General features: G+C 38.8%; 1 protein-coding gene across 2 annotated transcripts in view; it reads right to left on the bottom strand.

Annotated features, from left to right (window-relative positions):
• The window catches only part of alcama (activated leukocyte cell adhesion molecule a), a 64,676-nt gene extending 53,370 nt beyond the window's left edge, over positions 1 to 11,306 (bottom strand). For both annotated transcript variants that reach the window (XM_023269345.3, XM_023269346.3), the window contains exon 1: positions 11,054 to 11,306. In XM_023269345.3, coding sequence (XP_023125113.1) covers positions 11,054 to 11,111 — 58 coding nt within the window. In that variant the 5' untranslated portion in view covers positions 11,112 to 11,306. The remainder of the gene's footprint in view (positions 1 to 11,053) is intronic.
• Positions 11,307 to 12,035: the final 729 nt, after the last annotated feature.

Below are 12,035 nucleotides of genomic sequence, written 5' to 3'. Positions count from 1 at the left end.
GAATTGTGACTGTTGCCCCTTCCATATGCAGCTGTGATGTAAATATGCTTTTCTGAGTTTAATATACCACAGAAAAATGTGATATTTGTGATCCAATCAAATTTGGATGATTACAAGAAAAATTGTACACTACCAGTCAAAAGTTTGGACACACCTTTTCATTCAATGCTTTTTATTTATTTGTATTATTTAAATATGGTTATTTAAATAATACAAATAAATATTGTATGATAAGCACTGAAACCCAGAAGGTGTTGAAAGTGTGCCCCGTCATGGGACAGGGGAAGCCTCTCTTACATGTGAAATACCAAGGCAACTTTAGGTCACTGGCAGGCACGTGCTGCCACTGATGGCATCCAATGTCGGCAGGACAGAACAATGAGGGACTGGGGGGACAGTCAGTTTTGCCTGATTCACCAGTAACAGAATTATTCATAGAACTCAGCTGTCTCAAACAGAAGCTTGTAAAAGTCACTGCAGAAGTGGAAGACGGTGATGAATCTCACCAGCCACATGGATGGAAATCCATGTGGCTTTCATCATTCTTAGGGAAACCCAGCTGTTTTGTTAATTCTGGCATCAAGAGCCGATGTATTGGTGAGACAAAGGCACAGATAGCTGGCAAATTGTAGGCTGTAGTGTAGCGTCATTCCTTAAGGAAGGGGTCAGGTATAGTATGGCTCCAGTGCAGCACAATACCATAATTTCTGGACTTCCCATAAAATCCTGACCTCAAAAATTATGAAAAACATTGAATGAACTAGTAAAATGTATGATGGTTAATTTCTTTCATGTTTTAGTAATTGTTTACAACAATTGTGTATAATGTATTTTGACACAAACCTCTAAATTTTATGCATAAAACATCAAATCTCTAATGCAACTCCTGGGTTTGACGGGGTTCACCTGTAACAGTCTGGAAATTTCAAAAAACTACATGATGGTGTATTTTTCCCTTTTCAGGGAAATCTGTCAAAATGGTTTCAACTGCGTTCATTCATATGATTTTGTAAAAACAAACTTTACATTAATAGACGGTAGCATACGATCAGGAGTTTTTCCACAAGTGAAACAGGTCACCCAGACCTAATCGTGTCCTCTTTCCATTGCCACTTCCCCTACCTTCCCCTGACTGCTCTGTATGCAAAAAACGACAACAAAGCAAGTGTCATTAGCTTTATCTCCTGGCTTCAAAATGACAAGCTAGAAACACTGGGGTGGCATCATGCTCACGCTATCCATTTTATCAGATGAGCTGGATCAAAAGATACAGGGGACAGACAAAAAAAAACCATCTTTTTCTTTTTTCTATGGTCTCAAAGGTGCCATAACTGAATAGAATAGAATATGCTTTATTGTCGTTATACAGTGTATAATGAAATTGGAAAGCTTCTCCTTTTCAGTGCAGAAATCTTAAAAAAAAGTGCAAAACAGTCTATTTACAAATATACATATAAATAACAGTGTGAATATAAATATAAATAGCAAAGTGCATGAGGTAGTGGTGTATATTGCACATTTCACATTATATTGTTGGCTGGGTGTGGGGCATGAGCCATGTGAGTTCAGGGTGGTGATGGCTCTCGGAAAGAAGCTGTTTTTTAATGTGTGACTTCAGATGAGTACTGAGAATGTACATGATTATTAAAACAAAATGGTCATCTTGCAGGTCATGCCAATGGCTCTGATAAACTCTCACTGTAACAAATGGCACTATATGCCTTACTATAGATGAAATTATGACTTGAATTTAAAGAGATCATACAAATAGATCCAAAGAAAGATTAGATTCCTCTTCGCAGTGTAAATACAATACAGACATATCATGTGACAACACAAACAGTTAAAAGTTAGCTGGACGGAACGTTGGATGGTTGTTAATTTTACACATATTTAGGCTTTGAGCTCTTACTGACTTTAACTTCAAGCATAAAATTAAAAAATGCATATAAGCATTCAAGCATTTACAGTCACAGATCTGAAACAGAACAAAGGCCAAACAATAGGGCTTTTTACTGCCAAAGATATGCACATATGTCTCACATGACATGTGAGACATATGTGACCCAGTAGAATTGCACTCAGGAATGTGGCAACACAGGTTCATGTTTGTCAGTTGTGAGTTGAGGATGAAACAGTGTCAGGAAATCAAGAGCTGTGCTGACAGCAATCTGTTTCCCTGAAAAAGATACATCCTCAAGGTGATGGCACCAATATATCCACTGCCAACAGCAGATTAAGGGGAAATTAATCACTTTTTCTGAAATGATTTGACAGGCAGACGATTCTGGGATGTCCAATATCAGCTGCTAAAAACACTATTTGTTTTAGGCACACATGATGATGACTTATTGGTTTTACATAGAACAATCTTGTACAAATATTACAACTACACCTGACAGACTAAGGTCTAAACATCACCAGTACTTTAAGTGCAGAACTTCATGATTTCACTCTATCAGTCAGCTTGTAGGTAGCTGTGTGGTGGGACTATCAGAATAAGAAGCAAATTGGATGGTCTGTTTATTCTGAAACAGAGATCAACCTTAAGTAAGTTTGTAGTGGTGAAACTACAACATAAAGTGTACTGTCAAAAAAACAGCAGTTAAATACCCAACTGCTGAATGCAACTGAACCACATTCTGATCATATTACTAAACACACTGTTGACTTAATGAAAAATTCTGTTGTCCCACTAATCTGTGTGACTGTCATGTACTCTGGATCGCTGATTGAAATACACACAAACTGTCTGTCTTAATGAAATAAAGACTCATCTTATAAAGAAATTGGATTATATGCTGTTTTAACTGCAAACTCTGTCAAAAAAGGGAACATTGACCCTTTTTCCCTCTATCTGCCAGACATTTTTTTGAGTCCAAGTAAGTTTAAATTCTGTGAGTTATGGCAAAGCAACTAGAAAAACTGCCAAAAACGAACCTGTATTTAATGGAGTTACTGTCCTTGATTTGATTGGTGAATGGTTTGTCATAGTCTTGGGTTTTGTTCTGTTTAATTTCCTGGTTAATTTCGACATTCCCTGTCTTCTTTGTGTGTCTCTTGTTTGGCTTCCTCTCTTTGTCTGTTGCTGTCTCTGTGATTGCCCACCTCTTTCACCCTGCCTTTTGTCACTTCATTCTGTTCGCCACAGTCCTGTTCAGTCTCCTGTTTTTGCCTACCTGATGCTGTTCTTGTCTGCTTCTGATTTGTACAATTAGCTTTTTGTACTCTGCTATCCTCATGTTCCTCATACCCTTTTCATTTTTGCCTGTTTGAATATTTAGCACTTTTAGTATTTATTTCTTGGATTTTTATTTAACTCATTCTCAGTCTTTAGTGTATATGAATTGAGACTGTGGAGGTAGGGTCTACTTCCTTTACAACTCTGTTTAGAGACAAAATGGAATTTTGCCCCCAAGGACTCAACCAGCTTTCTTTCTGTGACTTAAGAACTGTACAAGTTTTAACTTGACCAAAGAAGGTATGTGGAATATCTAGTCCAGGGGTATTCAATTAACATTCAAATATCATATGGCATATCAATATGAGCATTTCCAAAGAGAGAAAACAACAACTTCACTAAAAACTGTTTACAAAAAATGTCTATTACATTTTTCTAATTATAAAATTATCCCTGAGACAGCTTGGAGAGCAGATCAGTCATGAGACAGGTGAGCTGTCTCACACACAAATGCAGCTTAGTGTCCTGCTGTTAAAGACAATTTTTTCATAGTTTATTGCAAACCTGCAGCATCAGACTGTGGTACGATCCACAAGTGTCTCCAAAGAGAGGGAGAGCCGTGTACAATTACACACACAGCAAGAGTTATTAGGTTTAACTTTAAATTGTCCGGACAAGGAGAAAGGATCAATCAGGATCTAGCAGTAGCTGTGAAATATTTTGTCACATCACAGTTGTCCTCAGGTGGAGTCCTGAGCATTCAGTTTTACTGTTAAAAAAATCAGAGATAAACTGGGCTGTTAGCTATCTGGAGACTTTGATCAGCTGCTATTGGTAAAGTTTTAGTCTGATATTGCAGTATTGTTTTATACATCCTTTGGTGTATTAACTAGTCTTGCATGAATGACAAATACTGTGTGTTTCCCACGGTGCTCTCCGGCACTGGAAGTGCTGTATCTAAACGCAGTCGTGATGAACATCAACGGAAAACTGACCTATGTCTGAATGACTACAATTCTGTCACTTTAATAGATTGTTAAAGTCAGCAATGTGTCATGTCCCATATTTGACAGGGGCTCAACTGATCTTTGTCTTGCTCTGCTAGGCGGACAGAGATAGAAATCCTCCCAAAAGTATTAATTTCAAACTGAAATCCTACCATGATTTCTTATCAGTAGTAAACACACTTAGAAGAACCTCAAAGCAGCTTTTAGCAGTTGAGGGAAATAGTATATACTATGAAACAGAAATGTCAAAGACACCAACTCACAAGCTGCTGCTACTACACACACTGTGTTAAGTTTGTTGTCAGAAAGAACAGGTAGGCCAGAATGAAATGCCTGACGGCTTCAAATATCCTGACAGACAGTTAGGTGGTGGTGGGTGTTACCTCCTGACTGGTCCACAGGAGATTGTCCTGATATTTCTTCAATAAGGCCAGAGGAGGCAAAACAGGCAGTGGTTCCCATCCAGTGTCAAAATGAAAGTTAGACCTTAATACCCCTCGCCTCAGAAAAGTACATTAGGGTCTGGTCATATTTGGCTTCATTCTACCATGCAGCAGAACAGTAAACTACAACAATTGCATTAAACTCAGCCTTAGTTTTGTAAGTCAGGGTCCAGCCCCTATCAACAGCACCCTTATTTTGAAGCTTCCAAAGAATCCAAAAGTTTAAGATATTGCAGATAGTAAGTGGCAGACAATTCAGTCGGAAAAAGTTTAGCGCAAACATGTTGATCTACAACTTAGGCGCTTTTAAGCATTAGGAAGCTGTGGGAAAACACAAGTTGAACGCCTGCGTTGTGAACCACTAAGATTAACCAATTTAACATAGTCAACATGACCCACTTCCCTAACTGCTCTAGTGCCCATGTTGTCAGCTACCACTCCCTGGCAGCAAGACAGAGGTCACAACAAAGACAAGCTAGCAGTCTGTTTTGCGAATTATAGCAAAAAATGTACAATAATGCTTTTACAAGTTTTTCTGTCTGATAGGAAGTGTTTTCAAACTACTCCGTTATACAGAATGTCTTAAGCTGTTCAGTTTCATTAACTTTTTATGGGCTATCATTCATCAGTCTTAAATGGATCTGACAAATAGCTTGTCTTGCCTGCGACAGAAGGCCATGGCATTTTGTTCTCATAAATGCTTTCAAGATGCTAATACAATGAAGCAACTGGATGTTTAAAGGGTCAATGCTAATCCAGAGTCCTGCATTTCTAAATAAAGTCACAGACACAAACCCTGAATGCAGCACGATTCTGTCAGCATCTCCATTATATTCATAACTCAAGGTAATTTGATCTATGATGTAGGGAATACTGGCTCAATGGCTAGCTGTATTCAAAGGCATTTAAAATCACCAAGGCAGACAAAGCAGCTGAATGGTTTTCCTAGAGCTCAGTCTGGATTTAAGACAGACACCAAGCCTTATAAACTTATATAACAGCTCATTAAGTCATGGGGCATTTAAGTCCTAAGCGTCTGAGTTCAAGGTTCAATGCTCATTTGTAGCATATAAGCCAAAGTTCATCTAATCCATCAGTATGTCTGTCACCCAGGGTTGCCCATCAAACAGATTAGCGCTTTCACTTTCTGTTCAGCCCTTTCTCTTTACTATTTGACTAATGTATTCAGCAACTACAAAGTGAATACCACATTGCAAATACATTGATGCTATCTTTCATTCAAAACTTATCTTACAGAGTTGCTCAGCAGCCCACTCTGTGCCACATGACTACGGTTTCATTCAGGACCCTAATCACACACAGAGACAAACACACCCAGCTCTGGCAACTATCCAAATATAAAGAAAAAAAGTAAGAACCTTAGTGATAAAAAATAATAATTAAAATAACTATTAATGTTTAGCGAGGTTCCAGGGGGATTAGAAAAGTACGTAGATTTCCCTGAGTTAATTTTGCTATGCCTAAAAGAACATTACACGTGTTACAGTTAAAATTACACCACTAATAGCTGCAAACAGGGTGAGTGGCAAAAGAAATCCTCAGCTGTGCTAATCATGTAGCAATTTACTGTTTCACACTGTCCCACGGTTTTAGTGTAAAAGGTTTTAATGGAGATTTGCTCTACTACCAACCCCATCTTCACCCACCAGCACAGTCAGCTTTTGACTCTAGTATTTTTTCTCTTTTTTTTACCTATTGAGGGAAACTGAACTGCCTTTGTGTCCTATTCTCTAAAGCTAACTCCCCAACATTCAAGTTTTCCTGTCAGTCTCTATCAGTGCCTAATGAAGTCCCTTATCTGACAAGTTTTCCAGAACCCAATGCAGTGGCAGAGGAAAAAAATCAGTAAAATCCTGTCCTCAGGAACAGTTCTTCCATCAATCTCACAATTCTGCTGGGGATAAAAGCATTAGTGCTACACATGACAAAGAATTTGCCATCATTCAATTGAGAACACACTGCTTGACTCTTGTTTTGCCTGTCAAAAACATGATAACAGGACTTCTTTAACTGCTTTCATTCACTACTTCCTCATTCCATCAGGTTTCCCCACAGGGTTAGTTTTGTGTAGTGACGCTTCCTTGTCAAATGACCATGACATCACTATTAGGTGGAAACAACCTGACACTCACAACAGGACCAAAGGTGCTGTCAGTGAGTACTGCCTCACAAGAACAGTGTGTGACAATGTCTGTTTAGTTATGGGTATTTTTGCAGATTTGCCCATGATCTCATTTAGTTTCACTTTCAGGAACACTGCTTCTTAATGTGCTTTTGTTCTTAGAGTTGCGGTACAGGGGGAAAGCCCCAATATTTCTATTAATTAATATTTGGACACTGGCACAGTTTTCACCCTTGTGTCTCTGTACACAACCACAATGGCTCTGAAATGAAACAATCAAGATGTGCTTTAAGTGCAGACTTCCAGCTTTAATTTGAGGATATTTACATCCAAATCAGGTGAACGGTGGAGGAATTACAACACATTTTAGATGTGTCCTCCACCTTTTAAAGGGACCAAAAGTAATTGAATTGGCTGCTCAGCTGTTCCATGGCCAGGTGTGTGTTATTCCCTCATTATTTCATTCACAACTAGCAGAAAAACGTCTGGAGCTAATTTCAAGTGTGGTATTTGTATTTGGAATCTGGTGAGGTCAACTCTCAATATGAAGTCCAAAGAGCTCTCACTATCAGTGAAGCAAGCTGTCATTCAACCGAACAATCAAAACATCACAATCAGAGAGATAGCAAAAACATTAGGTGAGGCCAAATCAACTGTTTGGTACATTCTTAAAAAGAAAGAATGCATTGATGAGCTCAGCAATGCCAAAAGACCCTGCTGAATGACAGAAGAATCCTTTCCCTGGTCTAGAAAAACTCCTTGACAACAGTTGTCCAGATCAAGAACATTCTCCAGGAGGTAAAAGTCAACAATTAAGAGAAGACTTCACCAGAGTGAATACAGAGGGTTCGCCACAAGCTGTAAACCATTGGTGAGCTTCAAAAACTAGATTAGATTAGATTAGATTAGAGGCTAGATTAGACTTTGGCAAAAAAAAAATAAATAAATAAATAAATAAATAAATAAATAAATAAAATCTAAAAGAGCCTGTGCAGTTGTGGAACAACATCCAGATGAGACAAAGATAAAGATCAACTTGTACCAGAATGATGGGAAGAGAAGAGTATGGAGAAGAGAAGGAACTGCTCATCCTCCAAAGCATACCACCTCATCAGTGAAGCATGGTGGTGGTAGTATGACAGCGTAGGCGTGTATGGCTGCAAAAGTAACTGGTTCTCTTATATCTATTTATGATGTGACTGCTGACAAAAGCAGCAGGATGAATTCTGAGGTGTTTCAGACAATATTATCTGCTCATTTTTACCCAAATGCTTCAGAACTCATTGGACGGCACTTCACGGTGCAGAGGGGCAATGACCCAAAACATAATGCAAAAGCAACCAAAGAGTTAAGAGAGTTGCAATGGCCAAGTCAATCACCTGACCTGAATCCATGTGAGCTGCATTTCACTTGCTGAAAACAGAGCTGAAGGGAAAATGCCCCAACAACAAGCAGGAACTGAAGACAGCAGCAGTACAAGCTAGCTTGATGTGATGCATCAGCATTAGACACTAGGGATCGACCGATGGTCAACCCGACTGACTACTGAGGTTGATACTTGATGTTTTTATGATAATTGGTTTTGTAATTTTCATAAATCTTTAGCTGAGGTTCAGGAGCAATAAGAACAATAAAAAGTCATGCTTAATGATGTGGGCCTTAGTGTGCAATACATGTGTCAGACCAGCAAAAAAAATGAAGAAAATAGACAAACAGTTATTGATCTCAACTAATCAATTACACAGTAAACAGAGAGGAGAGTGTGACGCTACAACATCAAAACTACTATTAACTCTATTTGCACATATTCTTATTAATGAAGAAGCATTGTTATGAGGTTTTCTGCTAACACATGCTGTTAATATGAAACATTTAATGTATAGGTGCATAAATTCAGGAAAGGTGCAATATACAACATTTTATCAAAACACTTGCCAATTATAAAATATTGAACACAAAAAGCAGCCATAGAGCAGTGTCTCACCAACATTACCTATGTTGGTATAATTTCAGTAATCTTTGGTGATAGGTTTCTTCTTGGTGTAAAGTTTTAATTTATTATTTAAAGTAAATGTTTGATTTGAAGCTGACATCGCTGCTGGAAGAGAAAACTTTGTTTCTCCCTAATGTTATCTTTTCAAAATGTAAATAAAACACACCTGCATTCACCCTAACCTCTATATCATTCACAGTTTTGAAATGATCCCACAGCAGCTCATGGAATTTCCATAACCCATAAAAGAACCTTGACAACCATTAACTCCTTTCACATGACAATAGCAAATGTTTCTGTGATTCATTTCAACAGTGGGAAGGTCTGGCTGGGGGCTTTCTGAATAACAGATCAAACTAAAGCCATCTGACAGAAAAAAAATAGGTGGGACTTCATAGACAACAACCTTTCAGAACTCAGCTACTGGGGTTGCTGGAGGAAGATTACTGAAAGCAGCCTTTATCACCCACCCCCATTACAACCACTAACCCCCACCAAGGTGTTTTCCCTCTAGAAAAAGACATGACATGTTACATGTCAGGGCAGATGGATATAGCATTTCAAACCATCCTCTCCCCCCAGCCTGAAGCAAACTGGAAGTGCAACTGCATACCACACCCATTATCTTCTCTGACCGCCAGCAGGGTTTATCACCTTTTTAATAAGAGAACAGTTTATTTTAGTTTGCTGTTTGTTTTCATTAATCTGGTACTTGAAACCAAAGTATCAAATTGTTGGTACTTTGGCCCTTGTCAACAAGTGTAAAGTATACTTACAATCTGACTGCAGTGAATTATAATCCATGCTAAAAAAAAAAAAAAAAAAAAAAAAGCATCAAAGTTCAGCACCAAAGGACCAGATCATTGAATGGGTGCTGGCTTCTTTGAGAAAAGTACTGCAACTTGTATAAAAATGGGAAATTTAAATGATGTTGTAGTGATAAAATGGGGAGACATCAAACCATTGGAATATTTGTTTATATGGCTACATGTCAGTGTGGTAGGTGTGGTTCTTTAGGAAAGGAAAGTGAAATCTTACAAGAAAAGTTCTACCGTGCCTCTGTTGGTAGACAAAAGGCTATCTTGGGGAGGGGACATGTTTTCAGTTTCTTATTATGTAGCAGTAACTGCCACACAGTGGCTGTTCAGACCAAAAACAGCATTAAAAAAGCAAGGGACTGTTAATAATAATAGTAATAGGCCAATGACTGATGCTTAATAATGGTCCCCTAAATGTGTCAAAAAATATTTTTTTGGTCAGCCTTCCTTAGTATAGAGGACACTATGAGTAACATTCTAGTATATCTCTAAAATTAATAAACTAGGGTTTAAAATCCCTGCAGAAATGAAAAGCTCAACCGAGAACTGAAATTCTCCCTAGCAACTACCCTTCTGAAATATGTGAGCATGCTTCTAATTTATCCGCATCACAGACAAATTGTGAAAAAATTCTTGTATAATGCCATTACTTGTTATTAATGATGACTTTTCAAAACATTACACTTACTTTTTTCCCAAACAGCCTACACTGCATCCCCCTGCATCTGTGCTACTAGCAGGTGTGTTTACATGTGTCACCCTGAAAAGCTTCAATTGACTTCAAACGATTACATCTGAAAGTCCCTTGGAAATCATGGCTTCTTTGATGTGAGGAATGGTACAGATCCAGCTGGAGACTGACTTGTGAGCTGCTATCTGCTCTGCTGGCATCTGTTATGTGGAGGATAGATATGGATTTCATCATGAAATGTTAACCCCCCTAACTGACTTGGCCTCCTCGTGTGGAATCAATGATCCAGAGCACCAATTCCCAACTTGGTTTTCCAAAGCCCAATATCACATTCATACATTTTGGTCTATGACCTAAAGATATTTACTATAAGGTTACAAAGAAGCTGAAGCTGCTGCAATCAGAGAATGTGAAACGTTTTCTTTGAAAAATGCTCAAAACGATTCTTAATAAATAGATGTGATAATTTAATCGACTAATCATTGCAGCTGTAGCACAGTTTACCTACCTGTATTCCATATAGGTGACATCAGTTCAGAGCTGTAACCACATGCTGTCACAGTGGAGTTAGTACGAGCCCTTTATTACTTTTGGTTTAGCAACGCACCTTTCTAAGCACCACTTCACAAAGCACTTTCCTTTTGTTCTTAACAAACGGCTGCATGTATTTGTTAACAGTTGAAACATAACGTGTCTCCAGTGTACTGACTCCTTGTGTGGGAGCAGCATGAGTAGCCTCCAGACAGACATTCCTGGCAGACTGCTAACGAGCTTTACCTTGAAGAAGCGTCCCGGCAGCCACGAGAGCCAACAACGAGAAAGCAGCCGAATCCATCCCGGAGAAGTATCCGTCTGGGTTTGAGAGCAAACACCTCCACTGAGATCCAAGAGACGAGGAGCTGTAGTCGTTCTCAGCTGGACTGATACGGTCGATGCGTCTTTCTTGTTTAAGAGGAGTGTGGAAAGTCCGCAAAATGTCCGAAGCACAGGTGAAGTACAGAGAGCTGCGCGCGAATGCAGGAAGGGAGGAGAGAAGGACTGGGAGGGAGGGGGGAGGAGGAGGAGGAGGGGGGGGGGATTAAGAGGGGAGGACGGGAGGACGAATTCGGTAAAGTTGGAAAGATATTCACATATTCGGATTTCCAGCAGCAATAACTCATTAGGTACACGTTCTCAAAACATAAACAATGTCTCTTTCCTGTCATTGTAAGGTAAACAATGTGCTACAAGCCCAGTTTTCTCAAAACTAGCTGTCTTTCAAGCTGCAGAAATAACATTGGTGTCTGTGCGCAGCCGGCTGAGTGCACAGGGACCGCCTGCAAATTGGAAACCGCTGCAGCGAAGAAAGACACAAATATTCAATAATTTAACTCTTATACACTGTAGTGTCACCAAATTTACTGCAGCCACCCATTGACTCCTGCTGGTCATATTACAACTCTTGGTTTGATACATCATAATTTTCTGGAATTTTTATAGTTAAAAAATTCTGTAACTTCAGTCTTATGTACTGTAGCGTCAGTAAAGTTACTGCAGCGAGCAACTGGCTCCTGTTGATCATACTACAACACTTGGTTTGACATATATATTTTAAAAAATCATAATTTTAAGGAATTTTTATAGTTAAAAAAATTCAATAACTTCACTCTTATGTGTCACCAAATTTACTGAAGCCATCAATTGGCTCCTGCTGGTCATACTACAACTCTTGGTTTGATATAAAAATAATCAGACTTTTAAGGAATTTTTATCGTAAAAA

Source organism: Amphiprion ocellaris, chromosome 14 (genome assembly GCF_022539595.1).
Source record: "Amphiprion ocellaris isolate individual 3 ecotype Okinawa chromosome 14, ASM2253959v1, whole genome shotgun sequence".
NCBI lineage: Eukaryota > Metazoa > Chordata > Actinopteri > Pomacentridae > Amphiprion > Amphiprion ocellaris.
This window is presented reverse-complemented; position numbering and strand designations above follow the sequence as displayed.